General features: G+C 46.4%; 5 protein-coding genes across 5 annotated transcripts; 3 read left to right on the plus strand and 2 right to left on the minus strand.

The window, feature by feature from the left end:
* The first annotated feature begins 808 nt into the window (after nt 1-808).
* Nucleotides 809-3,625, plus strand: LOC4335954 (PHD finger protein ALFIN-LIKE 4-like). Its single transcript, NM_001419358.1, has 5 exons — nt 809-1,144; nt 1,279-1,311; nt 2,136-2,364; nt 2,853-2,970; nt 3,054-3,625. Exons 1-5 carry the CDS (start codon nt 1,033-1,035, stop codon nt 3,330-3,332), a joined length of 771 nt encoding a protein of 256 aa, NP_001406287.1. The 5' UTR covers nt 809-1,032; the 3' UTR covers nt 3,333-3,625.
* A 133-nt stretch (nt 3,626-3,758) lies between these two features.
* On the minus strand, nt 3,759-9,234 carry LOC4335955 (potassium channel KOR2-like). Its single transcript, NM_001419361.1, has 12 exons — nt 9,009-9,234; nt 8,335-8,556; nt 8,191-8,254; nt 7,755-8,094; nt 5,897-6,195; nt 5,646-5,726; nt 5,459-5,557; nt 5,099-5,320; nt 4,809-4,997; nt 4,524-4,599; nt 4,122-4,416; nt 3,759-4,017 (listed from the first exon to the last, which is right to left on the minus strand). The coding sequence occupies exons 1-12, from the start codon at nt 9,185-9,187 to the stop codon at nt 3,924-3,926; spliced, it is 2,160 nt and encodes a 719-aa protein (NP_001406290.1). The 5' UTR covers nt 9,188-9,234; the 3' UTR covers nt 3,759-3,923.
* Nucleotides 9,235-12,793: 3,559 nt separating this feature from the next.
* On the plus strand, nt 12,794-13,736 carry LOC4335956 (23.2 kDa heat shock protein-like). Its single transcript, NM_001419362.1, has one exon. The coding sequence runs from the start codon at nt 12,903-12,905 to the stop codon at nt 13,548-13,550; it is 648 nt and encodes a 215-aa protein (NP_001406291.1). The 5' UTR covers nt 12,794-12,902; the 3' UTR covers nt 13,551-13,736.
* Nucleotides 13,737-14,948: 1,212 nt separating this feature from the next.
* LOC4335957 (uncharacterized) lies at nt 14,949-15,695 on the minus strand. The gene is made up of 2 exons (XM_015778219.2): nt 15,408-15,695; nt 14,949-15,323 (listed from the first exon to the last, which is right to left on the minus strand). Exons 1-2 carry the CDS (start codon nt 15,662-15,664, stop codon nt 15,116-15,118), a joined length of 465 nt encoding a protein of 154 aa, XP_015633705.1. The 5' UTR covers nt 15,665-15,695; the 3' UTR covers nt 14,949-15,115.
* Nucleotides 15,696-17,012: 1,317 nt separating this feature from the next.
* Nucleotides 17,013-17,710, plus strand: LOC4335958 (putative invertase inhibitor). Its single transcript, XM_015779669.3, has one exon. The coding sequence runs from the start codon at nt 17,042-17,044 to the stop codon at nt 17,618-17,620; it is 579 nt and encodes a 192-aa protein (XP_015635155.1). The 5' UTR covers nt 17,013-17,041; the 3' UTR covers nt 17,621-17,710.
* Nucleotides 17,711-18,226: the final 516 nt, after the last annotated feature.

Consider the following 18,226-nt stretch of genomic DNA (forward strand, 5'->3'; position numbering starts at 1 on the left):
AATGCGGCGTGGCGCGCTCGTCCAACCTGCTATAAATGCGGTTAGGTGAGCCCCGCTGTGCTCACCTAACCCACACACGTGGCGCCAAAACCACAGGGGGTCGGGGCGCCCCAGCCCTCGGGGCCGAAACGGGGGCGCCCCAGCCCTCGGGGCCGAAACGGGAGCGGTCCAACCCCTCGGGGAGACAGAGGGAGGGGTGGCCACGTCATCCTCGGGCCCGACCCCCCCGAGAGGGTCAGGCCACGTGGGTGACCGCGGCTACCTAAGCCTCTAGTCACGATACCCCCAGCCCCATGTCACCGACAGCTATAAAGAAACTATTCTTTTCTAGGAGGATGGGACATGATCGGTTTTCTCAGACGCTCAGGTGAAGGAAAAGAAGCTTAGGATGAAGAGGAGAACGACTCTTCTTTTTAGTGTGAGAAGAAGGGAAGTGATGGTAGGAATCTATAAAAGTCGAGTTTCTCGATCTCTAGATTTAGTATATTTTCTGGATTCTATATCTTCTGATTTTTAAAATCGAGGTGAAAAGCTGATTCTCCCGTTTAACCCGGAGTAATTGTCAAGTTATTAGGCCAAAATTTCAAACAGGCCGAATTTAGCGACGACTATTCGGATACGGCCCAAGTAAACGACGAGCCCACAGGGCGAGTGAAACCTAGGGCCCGTTCCAACTACTGGGTCGTCGCTTCCACTTCCAGATCCCCCTGACAAACGGGACCCACACTATATCTCCATGCCCACCGGGCCCCACACCTAACCCAACCTTCAAATACTCAGAAAAAAAAAAACTCCGTGAAATTTACGCGAGAGCCCCTCCGCCTTTTTTTCCTTCTCCAACCTCCGCTTCTAATCTCTCTCCTCCTCTCCGCGGCGCCACTCTCCTTCCGCCGCCGCCGCCGACGACGACGACGACCTCCTCCTCCGGGTCGACGAAACCCTAGCCGCGGCGCGGAGGCCTGCTGCTTCCGGCTCCCGCTCCTCCCTGCCGAGTTCCCGCGAACCCTTCGCTGCCGGTGAAGGAAGGCGAGGATGGACGGCGGCTACGGCTCGGTCACAATCGTCCACGACGCGCGCTCCCCCGAGGACGTCTTCCAGGACTTCTGCGGCCGCCGCTCCGGCATCGTCAAGGCCCTCACCATCGGTACATCTCCGTTTCTCTCTCTCGCTATCGATCAATCTATCTAATGTGTCTCTGGATTCGTTTGGTGTGGGGTTCGTCGCTGATGACTGATGATTTGTTTTTGTTTTTTTTTTTGTGGTTTCGTTGTTGCACAGAGGTGGAGAAGTTCTACAAGCAGTGCGACCCTGGTGAGTCTCCTCCGTTGCTTCTAATGTTGATTTTTATCTGTTTAGTACAGCGAGACGGTATTTGATTGCTCTCGCGGTGATTCCATGTAGTTGCTAGCCATCCAATATTTTTACAGTATTGGTTGATCAGATTAGAGGCGACATTAGTAAATTGTTGATGTAAAGCTCCTTATGCCTTGTCCGGAATTAAAAAAAAAATCTACCTATTAGATCAATTCACGTCATGAGATTGAAAAGCTGGAAGAGATGCATGTTAGGTGACTTATAGGATGCAACAGAAGTGCAGGAAGCAAATTGGACTTGTGCTTATGTTTATGTTTGACCTCGCTGCGATCTATAGAAAATGTAGTGGCTGGTGACAAGGTGTGGTGAAAGAGATTGAGGTCTGGAGCATTAGTCAATAGTTGGGGATTAGGAGCTGCACAGGATCCTGTTTGCCTTGAATTGCTGCCCTGGGATTTGTGGCAAAGTGCATATAGTAATGTTGTGCTCCTTGTCAGCATCCACTTTTTAGTGCTTGTTGGTTCTATTTAATTAATGCTTAGTTGGAAAAAGAAAGGAACCTTCAAATCCTACTTTGTGCATTGTATGTGTTAGAGCAAGTCCTTGATCTTGCTGAGTAAGCCAGATTGTCCTTTTCTATAGTAACCATAGGGCTTGGGTGTGGACCCAGGGCCCAGGCTTGGATTGGGACTGGGACTAAAAGCCCATGGGCCTCAATCAATTTTCACCATACTTTTATTATGCGACAAAACAGGGCGGGGCGGCAGGGATGGTTCCACCCCTGATAGTGCTGATATAAACATGTTCCTTTATTTTGCCAGAGAAGGAGAACTTGTGCCTCTATGGACTGCCTAATGGAACCTGGGCAGTGACTCTACCAGCTGATGAAGTTCCTCCTGAACTACCAGAGCCAGCCCTCGGGATAAACTTCGCTCGTGATGGAATGCAGGAAAAAGATTGGCTGTCCCTGATAGCTGTCCATAGTGATTCATGGTTACTGTCTGTGGCATTTTACTTTGGGGCTCGTTTTGGATTTGATAAAAAGGCCAGGTTTGCTTCTAATTCATTTTTTTCCCTGTTGATTTGCATCACCTTTTCTCAAACTGGTCATTTTAATTCTATCTGTTCTATCACTTTACTAAAGAATTCCCACGTTGCTCTATACTATGTGCAAGGATGCGTGTACTTATATGCTGATTCCAGTGTCATGGTAGACTTGTGAGTCTAGGTTGTTTTACTGACACCTGCCATGATTTAAATCTGATAATTGATCATTTATTAATGATTTGCTCTGTTAGCTATCTTAATTCTCACAAAACCCATATTTTTCACAATAGACTCACTGTTTCATGCATTTATATGAACAGCCAGTACGACCTTCTGTCCACACCTTCTAAACAAAACTTGCTTTATGGTTTGTCCTTTTTTACACAGCAACATAGATAGGAGAATCCAAGGTTCTTTTAGTTCTCTAAAATATGTCAGCTGTGTTAAGGAACTTGATGATGTTGTTAAGAGGCATTTGAATATGGATGCAGGGAACGGCTCTTCATGATGACCAGTAGTCTCCCCACTGTCTTTGAAGTTGTGTCAGGAGGTGTGAATACACAATCAAAAACCGCCAACGGCAGTAGCAAAAACAAGTCAGGCTCTAAGGTAACATATGTCTAACATTTCATGGCTTCTTGCCCGCACGCTAAAACATGCTTTCTGATTATTCATTGTCCTTTCTATTTCAGCCACCAAAGCGGCCCAATTCTGACAGCAAGCCACAGAAGCAGGTCCAGGCAAAGTATGAGGAAGAGAACGGCGGCAGAGGAAATGGAGGTGATGAAGATCAAGCTGAAACCATTTGTGGCGCCTGTGGTGAGGCCTACGCAAACGGCGAGTTCTGGATTTGCTGTGACATTTGTGAGACCTGGTTCCATGGCAAATGTGTCCGAATCACCCCTGCCAAGGCGGAGCACATCAAGCATTACAAGTGTCCTGGCTGCAGCAACAAGAGGACCAGAGAATGAGCGTCCATTTTTTCTTTCTAATGTGATCCTGATAGTAGTGGCAAAAAATAGATAGTAGTTTACCCGTGAACTTGGGGAACCTCAATTCCTACTGGGTGACCGTCGTTGCGGCAGCCCTGGTTGCCCCGCTGTATTAGTAGTAGCTACGTTACTTCTTGTATCATACTGGACATAGTTGGTAGTGCCACAGTAATAGTAGTATCAATAGGCCATCTTCTGCCTCCTTGGTTGGATGGATTGGTTAAGTGTCTAAACTCTCTGATTAATGATGTGATTTTTTAGTCTATGCCTGTATGGTAATGCCTCCGGTTCTTGCCTTCTGTTGTTATTAGATTGTTGGTGGGAAGCATGTGTTCAGTGGAGAATATATGTTGCGTTTTGCTAAAGCATTGCAATGCCTTCTTAATGGCAACCACTGCAATCTCACCGAGAATAATCAGCTTATATTTTCAAGCAGACTAAACAACCATGCTGCAGCTACATGTTTGAAGATGAAAACATTTTCAGGAAATCCTGTGACAAGCTTTCTCACTGCCTCAGAAAGAATATTTCATTGCAATTAGTTTCCCCATGAATACACATTGTTTTTCATCAATTAGTCGCAACAGTTCTAGCCTGCTCCAGTATCCTGACCAGTGGTTTGCTGCTGCACCGTCTCCCTTCGTCAAGCGGCGTGTTTCCCCACCTGCATCATCATTTTGTTGCATCAAGAAAAGCAGTATCAATGCCATTTCATTCTTCTTCTATAGTAGCGAATAACATCTGAATATTTGTGAATAATGTTCTTACCTATCTTTGGCCTGTATGTCTGCTCCAGATTCTATCAGCGTGCTGGCAACAAGGTGCAGGCCCTCGGCAGCAGCGATGTGGAGCGGCGTCCTCTGATCGTAGTTCCTGCAGTTTGGGCTGATCCCGAATCTGAGCAGCTTCTTCAGCAGATCGATCCTGCCACCCCTGACTACTCTGCAGAGGTAACCTCCAGCGTCCTCCAGGTTCAGGATCGCGCCGTGCTCCACGAGGAGCGACGTGATCCTGTCATGGCCTGATTTTACTGCCTGCAGCAGTGGTGAGTTTCCAAACCTGTCTGCATTTTCAAATGGGAAGTGTTGTTGATTCATTGTCAGAGATATAGATGAAAGTGCTTTTGTTTTGTTCTTTTGTCATTTGAAGTGTTTGCTATCATATTCATACCTATGCTGTTGACATTCGCTCCTCGTTGAATAAGGAACCTGACAATATTTTCGTATCCTCTCAGTGCAGCAATATGCTGTGACGTGAAGACAAAGGTAAGGGAAGAAGTTGTAGTTAGATACGTAGAGTTAATCAGAGTTTTTTTTTCTTCAGCTACTTATTGCCAAACAATTTTAATTTTTGGTACTATGATACTATCTTTATTTTTTTTTATTCAGTAGAAAATGCTTCATATTGCATTTGAATGCAATTTGACCAATGGTTTTTGTAAAAGCATTCACATACCAATGCAGTCCTGCCATCGTAATCTGATTTACTCGGATCTGCTCCTGCACTGATTAAGCTTTTCAAACGAAATATATCCCCATGATATGCAGCATTGTTTACTCCAAGGACTAGTTCTGATTCTTGCTTTGCTAGCAGATATGTGATATCTGATTCCAATTGCTTCCGCTTCGACTCCGTTTCTTTCCCCTGCAGAATAAAATGTGTGTTATATCGTCTGTCAAAGTTTCGTTAATATGGCAATATACAAATGTATTTTCAGCATTTATCTAAAAATGAAAATGATGTACCTTTAGAAGGTTGCTCAATATCTGACTATTATCCTTGAAGTAAATTTGTAAGATGCTAGTCAAGGATTGCTTGTCAATTCTCAGAAGGCTGCAAAGCTCACAGACTCTAACTGTGTATGGCTGTGGAATGTTGCAGATCACCGCGACATCGCCAACTATGCCGTAAGGCCGCAGTTCTGAGATGATCTCTTCAGACCCATCTTCCCCATTGGCCACCTCTTCCTGTGACAGTAAGAAAAAGAACAGGGTAAGTGACAGCTTATTCATGCTCAAACAGCGCAGTAGTGTAGTCTCTTGATATATGAAGTTTTATATTTTATAAACAGATCAAAAGTCTCTCGTTTCAGTGAAAAACAGTACCAGGCATCCATGTGCCACGATGTAAATTTGATCAACCACGGTGCCTTGCTCCAAGATAACTTCTCCTGGGAGGAAGAACTCTTCATGCAATTTCAGCACCTGAAAATGATCAACATTGGAGTTAAATGAATTCTCTACTTGGACTAGCGACAAATGCAGAGACATAATTCCACAAATTTCTCCTTACAATCTGGCTTAGGAAGTCATCCGAGCAACCTCTGAACAGCCCAACTCTCGAAACCATATCCAGGTACAGTGTCTGTGACATCTGCAAAAAGAACAAAAATTCACAAACAGCAAATTCAGCACGAATAAATCAACCTCATACGGGATGTGATGTCATTTCCTGTACAAAGTTGATTTATTCTGAGACATCACATTTTATACAAGGTTGATTTATTTTGGGACAGAGGGAGTAAACAGCTGTCGGAAACCCACCTTGGATCGAACGGCGACCGGGATGTCGTCGACGATTACGCGGTCCCGGGTGTAGCTGCTCTCGTACTGCAGCATCAGGTGATCCTTCACCTGGGACCTGATGGCGCTGCCCAGCCTGTTCCTGTTCATGTACCTGATGAGGTCGGTCATCCTGTCCCTGAACCGCTCCGTCCTGGACCCCTTCACGATCAGCGCCGTCATGTTGCCGATCAGGTACGCGCTCAGGACGATGCTGAACGAGATGTACACCACCGTGAACGCCATCTCCCTCGTGTTCACCGCGTGGATGTCGCCATAGCCTGAACCCCCTCAAAATAAAATAATATAAAAAAAATTTCTCATTCTGATTCATGTGCAGGGTGATATATGGAGAGCTGGGATCTTGCTGATCATGAGTTGAAAATCCCGTTTTGATTCATGTGCAGGTGATGGAGAGCTGGGATTCTTGTCTCATTTTAAGTGGCGGAGCTAAGGTCTTATTCGGTTTAGAGGATTTTCATAGGATTATTGTAGGAATTGAATCCTTATGATTTTTTCCTATATGCATCATTCGTTTCATAGGAATGGATCATACCAAATTTCTAAGAATTGTAGTCTTACAAGCTAATTCCATAGGATTCTTAGCATGAGGTAAGACCTCTCGAAAAAATTTCTAAGAAATGGAGTGTATGTGACATCCTAATCATTTATTTTTCCTATTCCTTTGATTTGGAATTTTTTTCAAGCCTAGGGCTCAATTAATGTTGTTTCATATGGTTATCTTTTTTCTTCTAATTTTTTAAAATTTGGAGTGTTATTTCATAGAGACCTATGATTAGAACCAGGCTACAGCCCTGCTCCTGGTTCTGCCTCTGAGAGCATATGGATGTTTACTCTCATCAGTTGAGTTATGGTTGATAAAAAATAGGGAATATTGGAACCATGCCATTATAATTTTGTAAAATTTGAGATATGCCATCCTGACCCACATGTCATTGACTCATGTGGTTCCTACATGTCATTGAGATACCGATGGCATGGTTCCAATTTACCATAAAAAAATATGCCATAGAAAAAATGAACGAATTAAAACCACCAAGGGTAAAACATTTATGCTATTAGCGGTTAAAAAGGTAGCAAAAGAAACTACAGTAAAGAAACTAAAATTAAGTTTGAAAATTCAAACTTTTGGTTATGGCTGATCGAGAGCATGAATGTCACCGTCTGATCTGTTGAGCTAAGCCATTAAAAAAAAATAAACGAAATAACTAACAAAAACTCAAACTGTTATATTCATGTTATTAGTAGCAGTTAAAAAGCTGACATGAAACATACTAAGATGAAAAAAAAAGACACTTTGGTGGCGTTTGAAACGGATGAAGATGAAGATTACTTAGCGCACGTAAAAAAATTATTAGCACATGATTAATTAAGTTTTAATTAATACAAACTTGACATATGAATATGTGTGATATTTTAAAACAACTTATATATAAAAAGTTTTCGCAGAAATGAATCTTACACCGTGTTTAGATCCAAATTTTTTTCAAACTTCCAACTTTTTCTATCACATCAAACTTTCCTACTCATGTAAACTTCTAACTTTTTCATCACATCATTCCAATTTCAATCAAACTTTCAATTTTAGCGTGAACTAAACACTAATCAGAAAACAATTAAATTTTAGTCGTGCCTGACAAGCTAACGAGACTCGGAATGAAGTTGACGTACTCCCTCTGTCCCAAAACAACTCAATCTAGGATGGGATGTGACCTATCCTAGAACAATGAATCTGGACAAAGGCTTGATCAGATTCGTTGTTTTAGGATAGGCCACATCCCATTCTAGGTTGAGTTATTTTGGGACGGAGGGTACGTACCGACAGTTGCCATGGTGACGATGGCGAGGTAGAGGGAGGTGACGTAGCGGGTGAGCAGGTCGACCTCCCTGAAGTTGATGTACCGGGCGTCGCCGAGGGAGAGGCTGCCGATCCACGTCCCGCCCTCGCGCGCGGGCGGGAGCGTGGTGGCCAGGTAGTAGAAGCCGCAGGCGGCGGTGTGGGTGCAGTAGAGCTCCACGGTGATGAGCTTCACGATCCTCGTCAGGAGGTAGCTCACCCGGATGTCCTTCTCCACCCGCTTGAAGAACGCCATCACCTTCCTCCCCCTGTACAGCCTCACCCACACCAGCCACCTCACCGCCTCCACCCTGCCCGTCACCTGTTCGACCAAATGCCCCAACGCCATGGAAGCTCAGAGACCGGCCTCATTCTCTCAAAGATCTCTGTTCTTGCGATGGCAATGCTGCGTGCCTACCTTGTAGATGGCGTCCCAGGGGAAGCAGCCGAGCACGTCGAGAGCAAAGCTGCCTTTGATGTAGCTGACAAGAACACAAACCCCGGTCGGTGTCAGTGATTACTTCTTGGTCAGTTCTTTGATCAGGTGTGTGATTGCTCTCACCGGAGGGCGATGTGGCGCTTGTCGTGGACCATCCTGTAGGTGTGGGGGTCGCGGTAGGCGAGGAAGAAGTGGACGGCGACGTCGGCGAGGAAGACGAGCTGGACGCACTCGAGGTCGAGCAGCTGATCGGGGAGTCCGCGGAAGAAGCTGAACTCGAACGGGGTGAAGAAGGTGGAGTAGATGGACCACAGGAACATCATGTTCGCCCAGATCCTGTACCATCTGCAGTAATCACCAGTAAACCAAACTGATCAACGAAACAAACATTGCATCCAAATTTATTAAGTTCCAGCATCCTGTCTCAATCAGAATCATCTCTTTTCAATTTTTTTTAGAGAAGGATATTTTTTACCTGGCCTCTACATCCAACCGGATATATACGGCCATTGAAATAGGGAACTTAGCTCCGCAAACAACCCAATCTGAAATTCGCTCCATAGGAGATTTGAACTCAGGACCTTAGGGTACTACTCAGGTCACTGTAACCACTAGGTCACTATAATCATCTCTTTTCAATGCAGGAGAGTTCTCTAATTTGACTACGTGAAAGATCATCGCTTTTGCATGCAATGGTAGCTAAGCTTCAGTTTGCTCCAATGATACTAGACAAGACAGTTTGATGTTCAGCTTAAGGCTTAACTAATCTGGATGAGAGATCAAAATCTTTGTCTTACCTGCCATTGGGGTGTATGACAAGGCTTTCATACAGATCCTTTGGCAGCCTCAGGGCGGTGCCGCCATGCCAGCTGCTGCTTCTCCTTGACTTGAGCTCCCTCGCAAACAGCGAGAGCCTGCTCCCCACAGAGCCATGCAGGGTGTCATCTATCTCGTTCAGCTCATACTCTTCAGCCATGATGGCCTCCCGCCTCCCTCCCTCCTCCTAACTGTGTCTCTCTGCCTGCTTCTCTCCTTTGCAAGTGTCAAATTCCTCTATATATGCATTGCAGATTCTCAATGCAAAGCAAAGCACTGGACCTGCCGCTTTCTGTTGCAGAAGAGCAATTGGGCACTGCACAAATGGCACTACCAAGCTAGCATTCAGGCTCAACTCAACTGGGGGTGAGGTGAGTTCAGTTCAAATAGTTGCAAATGCTGTCATCACCTCATCTCCTCTCCTCCCCATTTTAAATGCTTCAAAACTACTCGTATTGACATGGTGATGGTTGCAGCATGGTGCACTGGCTTTCTTTTTTTCGTTTTTTTCTGTTCACTGGAGCAAATCAGCAGCTGCCATTTTTCTTTTCTTCTCCTCCATGCAGTTTTGGACTAGTTCGGCGTCCGCCTACGGCTACGTGACATGGATGGCCGTTTAAAATTGACACCTTTTGCTTGCTGAATGGGGGTTTGCATCTTTGCAAGTAGGCAACTTGCAATGTAAGAAGACATCAAATTCGGTTGTGAAATTCAGTGACCTTGGCATGCATCGTCACTGGTTAGCTATCTATGTTATTGTTAGCTGCTGCACGCCTCCCGGCCCAGAGCTGGAAAAACTTACCGCAGCATTGCAAGTTTGCAACAGAATTCTCACATGCTACAAAGCAATTATGCACTGCAGCCAAGTGGTACTGGTTCTACACATCAAGCTGTAGTCTAGGCATCATAGCTGCAAGGACAGGTCACTTATACTCACTTGTGCTGGTCAAAGATCCTCAAGGGGATCGACTGAATCCTGCCTCATCAGATCTGGATGGTTACTGCATCAATGCTTCCCAGAAGCATTCGGCACTGTTACAGTACATCAAGTTGGATGTAGGTGAAAGGTAAAAGTTATACTCTTAATTAAGTTCGTTTGGTTTATACTGACAATATTTCCATGACTATAATTTGGGTGCAGAGGAATCTACGGTTGATAGTTTGGCTACCTAAATCTTTTAGCCTTAACGCTGAGTGCAGCAAGATCATGGAGCTCGGCCAACCATTTTAAAGCTCTCCAAAATCCAGCAAAACTTACCCAACAGGTTCATGAACCAGATACTAATTGCAAGTAAAAACTGGTCAAAACTCAAAAGCAGATCAAAGCTTGGCTCAGGACAGTCCATTTCAGGCTTGTCATGTGTCAGGTATCTTTCTAGTGCGCAGGTGCGTGTCATCTTCAGAGTTCAGAGCACAGAAGATCAACAAGGGGGTCTGCTAGATGAGCCAATTAGCCTGGCCTTTCACTTGGATTAGCTTTTGAGTTGACGAGGCTAAAAAAAATTGTAGCTGACTGAAACTTTCACTTTCAAGGAGTTGGTTCAAACTAAGCTTTAGCTAATGAACAGCTGATTGGTGCTTACTGGGTGTTAATATATGAGTAGATTGCCTGTGCTGTAATGCATTGTCATAACTCGAGGCAGCTTTACATTAGAAGAACAGTGCTGAATTCAGCTGGTGATCTCTAAACCTTTTGATCAAGGCATTGCATGCACCGACTGAAAGTCTGAAATCCAAACTAATCTAGTACCATTTGGTGTCTCTTTTAAACATGATGGCTTAAACTAGCAACATTATGTTGTCCTAGTGGAGAGAAATGGATGGCCATGGCCGATTGTTCCACTAATGAGTGCCAATTGGATTAGACAAATAATACATGATTCATAGTTAATGAGAGGTTTCATGGAGGTTTAGCTTTACTAAGTTGTGGTTTTGAGCAGGTTAAGTGTTCGGATTAGGACGAAGGTGCAGTAGCAGCTAGTGCATCTGACACTCACTCGAGCTGCTTTGTTCCTTTAATTTTTCTATCATGTATGACCATGATATGCTAATGTTTTGCTTGCACTAATAAACTAGTGCTTGATGCTTAGGCTCCAAAATGAAGGGTTCTGAACCTCTATTTTGATTAGTACATGTATCCGGCTGCATAATTGTACTATTGTCCCATTGTACCACATAATTCTCTTGTACTTAATTAATAAGCTGATGAGAGTTTGATAAAGGGCAACATATCATATGCACACAGGCCCTCACGTGTACACACGTGCACACCAACTAAAAAATGTCACCAAAAAATCTAGAAAAACTCATACACGTACTTTCAATTGTATTACACCTAGGGTTAAAATCTTAACCTCAAATTCATTATATTTTAGCCGTAACAAAAAAAAACAAAAAAACTGACAGTTTTAAGGTTGCAATTTTGTCAGAATTTTATTTTTTTTGTTATTCTCTATGTAGAATGAATTTAAAGATGCGACTTTGCACGTAGATGTATTACTATTGAAAGTACATGTATGAATTTTCCTAGAATTTTTTGTGATAATTTTTAGTTGGTGTACACGGGTGTATACACACGAGGGACTGTGTACATAGGATACGCTCTCTTGATAAAGTTATCATTATCACAGTTCCAGACTGATTTTTAGCTTCCGTACAAGCAGGTTTAGCTACATAAATGCTACTATGTTCCATGCAAAGCAGATTAGCAGCTTCTTAATGATAGCGCATTCAGCCCTTCACTGCACTGCATATTTTGGAACAGTACATGAATTATCTGAATGATGAAAGGAAACTTTGAAAGAGATACAAGACCAGATTAATGATGCTATATGCCATTATTTGTTTTATAAAACTGCCCAGTTAAGCATAGAGAGAGGAACACACGCACACGAATAATAATAAAACGAAAATGGAATGAATGGGACAAACACAAATGCAAATCGTCCACAAAAGAAAAAAAAGATCATCCCTCCTTTTCCCTAAAGAGGAGGAGGCCATTCCGAACATCAAGCGCTGAAATTCTTTTTTAGCATTTCCTATTTGTCCCATTTGTTATGACCTGGAATATCGAATGTGTTATATGATCAAGACACGTCACCTACACAATCAACACTAATCGGATTATCATTAACCTAATTATGGGCCACTGTGCGTCTTCGTATTTGTTAACTCAAGATAGAGCCATGCATTATGTTGCTTTTTTTTTTTTTGCCCTTCTCCTTTTCTGTATGCTCCTCTCCTTATACGTAGAACGCACTTGAAAAAGCAGATAATTCCTCCCCATTTTGGTCAATGTTTATTCTTGCGATTTCGATTGAGGGGATCAACACCTGATCCTTCTCTTTTCTTCCGGTCTGTACAATTTGGTTTGAAGGGGAAAAAAAAGGAGAGAAAAGCTTCAATGCATGGAGAACTTACACAGTTACATGCCTATCATAGGGTTTGTTCACCGATTGACATCTAATCTAATCCTACGTCTAATCTAATCCAACCATCACCTATACAAACAGAAAGTCTAACAATACATTGGGCATGCTTAGGTAGGCCTATTTATTCAGCAACGAAGCCCAGCAAACGGCCCATCAGAGCTAGGAAAAGGTGGCCCACGAGCTCCGGCCCGGCTAGGCCTCGATCCTTCGGGAAACCTCTCCCGCCGCGAAGCCGCCCGAACCCTCCCGTCTCGCCGCGCTCGCCGGCCGAACATTCTCGCCGCGCCACCGCCACCCTATAAATCCTCTCCCAACCTCGCCGTCACGTCTCGCCCAACCAAAAATCGCACAGAGCAAAACACGACGAGAACGAACGCAACGCACACTTACACATACACACACGCTGCTAGTGCTAGCTAAGATTCCGACGAGAGAACGTCCGTGATGGCGTCGATGAGAACTGCGGCGGCGGCGGCGATGCTGGCCTGCATCGCCGTCGTTCTGGCGAGCACGGCGGCGGACGGCGCGCTGCTCCCGTGGTTCGGCGGCGGCGGCGCGCGGGACGAGGCGGTGCCGGAGTTGGGGCTCCTGGCGGCGGCCGACCCGTTCCGGATCCTGGAGCACGTGCCGTTCGGGTTCGACCGCGACGACGTGGCGATGCTGTCGATGGCGCGGGTGGACTGGCGGGAGACCGGCGACGCGCACGAGGTCGTGGTGGACGTGCCGGGGATGAGGAAGGAGGACCTGCGGGTGGAGGTGGAGGACAACCGGGTGCTGCGGATCAGCGGCGAGCGGCGGCGGGAGGAGACGACGGAGCAGAAGGGCGGCGGCGACCACTGGCACCGGGAGGAGCGGTCCTACGGCAGGTTCTGGCGGCAGCTCCGCCTCCCCGACAACGCCGACCTCGACTCCATCGCCGCCTCCCTCGACAACGGCGTGCTCACCGTCCGGTTCCGGAAGCTGGCGCCCGACCAGATCAAGGGCCCGCGCGTCGTCGGCATCGCCTCCGCCGGCGGTGACGACGGTGGCAAGAAGAGCATCGGCGGCGCCGGCGAGGGGCAGAACCAGCAGGCCAAGAAGGTGGAGCTCTGAGCTGTGAAATTTGTCGAGTGGAAACTATGGTTGCGAGTGGTGTGTTGTCACTTGTTTGCAGAGCACATGTTCCGGTACATAAAATGCGTGTGGAGAGAAAATGTGAAGATGTATCGCACTTTCATCGTTGTGCAGATCTTAACTGAGGAATAAGAAGCTTCAGTTCCCCATCTTAATCGAGATAAATCCTTAAGAATTTTCATGGTCGCGTTTATCAATAACACACATGGCAGAGATCGCAAACGGTTAGGAACATAGATATAAACTTTATAGCTAGAACACATTTCCAGCTCACAGACCGCTTCATGGTTTCATCAAAAACACCTGGCAAGAGAACCAACTTCCACAGTTCCACACTTCCACTACTTGACAACATAGTTGCCAATTGCCACAACATCAAATACCCCCAACAAGTGAAACTATGAAAGCCCCGCTGCACGCTCATAAACAAGAAATTACTGGCATACACCGCCATATCTAACAGACACAAACACTACTGCAATCAAATCAGGAAGATTGTCAGGATTTTTTGTTTGAATTCTCGCCAATTTATTTTTTTGGCAAGACCACCTAGGCTTTGATTTGGAGTATTGCAATGGAAGGGATGCCAAATAATTTGGCAATGCCAATTTTTTTATCTAAACCAAATGAATGACAAAATTTTGGCATGCCAAGTTTTTGTCATGGTTGACTTGACAATGATCCAAATTCCAAACAGACCCAGACTTCCAAAGTCCAAACCCCCCCGATTCACTTGATGGAAATGCAAAATGAGCCCACATTTATTTACTACTTCCTCTAATTCACATTAGAAGACATTTTAGGTTTTGAATAGATTTATTATTTATATATATGGGTCTAAGTAACTCCCCCGATTCACTTGATAGAAATGCAAAATGAGCCCACATTTATTTACTACCTCTTCTACTTCACATTAGAAGACGTTTTAGGTTTTGAAATAGATTCATGTATCGGTGTATGTATGTGCTTCATATTTGTGTCTGTACGGATGCTAGTGAATCAAAATGAGAGATGGAGAGACAAAACGTCTTATGATGTGTGTGTGTGTGAGAGAGAGAGAGTAATTTGGTTAGAAATATCCCAAAATGTATACTACTAAACGAGTACTAATGTCTCTATGATGAGAATATGAGGCTTAGTTGTGGGTGATATTGTTGAACACCAGATAGTATAAATGAGGTTTAGGTGCTGATCAATACGTAACTTTCTTCAGCTGAAAACACCAATTATATAGGAGTAGCTAAGAAGAGCATCCGCCACTATGTCTTCTAGTTCCCTCGTGTTGTTTTGCTAAATGGATTTTCAGAAGTGTAACTGCAGCTGGCAAGTAAAACAACCGCAAACAAAAGAGAGCAAAAAATACCACTAATCCCATCATTTTAATCCACTAATCAAGTTTTATTTCATTTGCAGGAGATGATCCACAACAACTGGAGCATATAACGCATAAGAGCACGAGCTAAGTTACTAGTAGAAGATAGCAGAAGCACAAACCATCGCCATGTCATATGGCTGAAATCGATTGGCGTGCCAAATCCCCAAATCTACTCGAACTTGTAGTGCTTGTCGACGGCCTCGGCGACGTCCCAGGTGCAGCTCATCCCCTTGGGGAACACCACCAGGTCCCCCGCCGCGATCTCCACGAAATCCTCGCCGGCGCCGTCCGGGAACACCTTCACCTTCCCCTGCAGCAGGTAGCACGTCTCCTTGGCCGAGTACGTCCACGGGAACTTGCTCTTCTCGCACCCCCACCTTGCCCACCAACGAGAGGAAAATCAATCAGCGCGGGCGAATCGAACGAGAGGGGAATCGAGCACGAGAAGGTGATTTGCTCACTTGGGCCACTCGCGGACGCCGAGCTCGGAGAGGCGGGACTCGGGCGGGTTGCGCTCCACACGGACGCCGAGCTTCTCCGTCGCCATCGCCTCCGACGCCGACGCCCGCACCCGCACCCGCACCCGCACCGCCACCGCGAGCCGCCGCCGCCTTGTTCCCCTCGTCGGTGGTGCACAGGCGCAGCTGAGGCGGCCGGTGGTGGTGGTGTGGAGATGCGCCGAGGTTGCCACTCCCACCATTGTTGTTGGGCTCGCCATCCTCAAGTAGTCGTGGACTCGTGGTGGTCTCGTGGCCGGTGATCTTCTCTAGTGCTATTTGGGCCTCGCCGATGGCGGAGGAAGCGTCTCGAACGCATCCTCGGATTCGTGGCCCAGATTTTTTTCGTCGTGGGGGGTGAAAAGGGAAAAGTGGAGTAAAAATTGAGGCCCACTTGTTTCTTATCCTCTCCGCGCGCGCAACGCCGTCCATCTGTGCGATGAGCGGTGGGATGGTGCGCGCCGTTTTGTTCTCTTGCTCCTTTTGGGTTGGAATTGGTTCCGTATTTGGTTTGATGCTAGGCCCCCACCAACGGACTGCATGAAGTAGTGAAGTATTGCCACTAGGAATTAAGTCCACATGGACTCCCTTAAAATATGGGACTAATCCTATGACCTATTTGGCAGGGCTCAAACTCTTTTTTTTTTAATTACACAGTACAACGCAGAAACTCACAACGCTCGTACACTCACACCTATAAACGCATGCACACAAACTCTACCCCTATGAGCATCTTCAAAGACTGGGGCGGCAAATCTTGGAGATTGACGAAGTCACTACAGGCGCCTCGTTGTCGACGGGTACGTCGCCTACCACTAAAAGCACAATGTCGTTAAATCCTGAAAAAATCGCACTAAGCTACAGGCCCTTTCGCGGCTCAAACTCTTAAATTTAATTTTAAGAATAGTTAGGATATGGAGCAACCTAAATCTAGCTCTACCTCTATAGTTCATTTTGTGAGAGTACTCGAGTCCGCTCCACGCTGTTTCAGGGTGGACCTAAAGTTGTTTGGGCATACTCCTCCCGAATTGGCAGAGTTGGAGCTGAAACTCTCCAAAACATAGCCTTTTTGGTAGCTATTGGTTGCAATACTCAATATATGTACCCCTAACTGTTACTCCCTCCGTTTCACAATGTAAGTCATTCTAGCATTTCCCACATTCATATTGATGCTAATGAATCTAGATAATTCATTCTAGCATTTCCCACATTCATATTGATGCTAATGAATCGATTCATTAGCATCAATATGAATGTGGGAAATGCTAGAATGACTTATATTGTAAAACGGAGGGAGTAGTAAAACATTCTTTTTGACAGTATTCTCTCTCGCCTCATTGACACTACTGCAACATTATTTTGTCATATGTGGCAAGCTAAGCTATCAATGCAATAGATAACTGATGGTATTAAAATAGTGGGAATGTGATCTAGGAGTATTTTAAAAGGCATCCAAAATGTGAAGAAAACTATCTGCACATTTAATTTTGGGGGAAAAAAACAGCCTCTCTAGTCTCTAGTCCACAGGAATTGCCGCTACATAAACCCATAAGCGGCTTTGCATTGGCCAACGCAAGAAAAAAAAAAGAGCTCAAGCAATGGCAGCGAGGCTTGTCTTCTCCCTCCTCCTCACCGTGGCGTGCTCCCACGCGGCGCTCGCCGCCGCCGCCTCCTCCTCCGCCGTGGAGGACACCTGCGCGAAGGCGACGGCGAGCGGCAGCCGCAAGGACCTTGCCCCGTTCTGCGTGTCGACCCTGCAGGCCGCGCCGGGGAGCGCCGGCGCCGACGCGCGCGGCCTCGCCGTGATTGCCACCAACCTGACGCTGGCCAACTACACGGCCGCGTACGCCACCATCAAGGCGCTGCAGCGGCGCGGCGGCTGGTCGGAGCGCGAGCGGGCCGCGCTCGCCACGTGCCGGCAGCTGTACATCGAGGCGCTCAACGTCGTGCACAGCGCCATCCACGCGCTGAACACCGGGCAGACGCAGGCGTACGTCGCGGACATGGGCGTCGTCCGGCGCGCCGCCACCGGCTGCGAGGACGCGTTCGGCTTCGGCGGCGGCGGCGGCGGCGGCGGCGTAGGCAACCAGCTGGCCACGGAGTCGCCGCTGCACAAGGTGGACGACGACGCCATCAACCTGACCACCGTCGCCACGCTGATCGTCCTCATCCTGTAACCGAATTCGCTGCAAATTCCTTGGATCTTGGTTGAGTGTGTCATTGTTCAGACTCAAGAAACGAATAAAAGTTCATCAAAATTCAGCGTGTGATTAGTGTCAGATTATTGATATGATGATTGATGATCTCGCTGTTGCTGAAAGCCTGAAACCTGACGAACGAATCGATCGAACACCTGCCTGACAAACGAACGAATCGCGCGTGATGTCATTAACAAGTGCACGCAAACGTACACGAGCAATTGGGGTCAATCGAGTGATATGCATTTATGCGGAGATCTTGTCATCTTCTGCCTGCAATTTGTACTCATCCTTCGCCATCTTGCGGACGCTTCACTGACAGGAGCGATTGCTTTTGGCAGGCAGCTCAGGCGCCGGTGGAACAGCATCTCCGGCGTAGAGTCGACGAAATCCGGTGGCGGCGGTTAGCCGGAGAGGGCGGAGCTCCGGCGAGCGGCTGCCGCGACGAAGGCTTGGAGTGTCGTTTCTCGCCATCACGCCGACATGTGGGCCCGCCCAGTTGGTCAAAGATATACTTTTACAAGGGGGCCCTCCCTTTGCAGTAATACCGTTTAGCTCCCTCCGGGTCCGGGAGACCAAGAATTT

This window comes from Oryza sativa, chromosome 4 (assembly GCF_034140825.1).
Source record: "Oryza sativa Japonica Group chromosome 4, ASM3414082v1".
NCBI lineage: Eukaryota > Viridiplantae > Streptophyta > Magnoliopsida > Poales > Poaceae > Oryza > Oryza sativa.

Coding starts and splice junctions, on each gene's coding strand:
- LOC4335954 (NM_001419358.1), top strand. CDS start 1,033: ATGGACGGCGGCTACGGCTCGGTCACAATCGTCCACGACGCGCGCTCC. Junction 1,312..2,135: donor CTACAAGCAGTGCGACCCTG/GTGAGTCTCCTC, acceptor TTATTTTGCCAG/AGAAGGAGAACTTGTGCCTC. Junction 2,365..2,852: donor GGATTTGATAAAAAGGCCAG/GTTTGCTTCTAA, acceptor ATATGGATGCAG/GGAACGGCTCTTCATGATGA.
- LOC4335955 (NM_001419361.1), bottom strand. CDS start 9,187: ATGGCTGAAGAGTATGAGCTGAACGAGATAGATGACACCCTGCATGGC. Junction 8,557..9,008: donor GTCATACACCCCAATGGCAG/GTAAGACAAAGA, acceptor TGATTACTGCAG/ATGGTACAGGATCTGGGCGA. Junction 8,255..8,334: donor AAGCGCCACATCGCCCTCCG/GTGAGAGCAATC, acceptor TGTTCTTGTCAG/CTACATCAAAGGCAGCTTTG.
- LOC4335956 (NM_001419362.1), top strand. CDS start 12,903: ATGGCGTCGATGAGAACTGCGGCGGCGGCGGCGATGCTGGCCTGCATC.
- LOC4335957 (XM_015778219.2), bottom strand. CDS start 15,664: ATGGCGAGCCCAACAACAATGGTGGGAGTGGCAACCTCGGCGCATCTC. Junction 15,324..15,407: donor GGCGTCCGCGAGTGGCCCAA/GTGAGCAAATCA, acceptor TTGGTGGGCAAG/GTGGGGGTGCGAGAAGAGCA.
- LOC4335958 (XM_015779669.3), top strand. CDS start 17,042: ATGGCAGCGAGGCTTGTCTTCTCCCTCCTCCTCACCGTGGCGTGCTCC.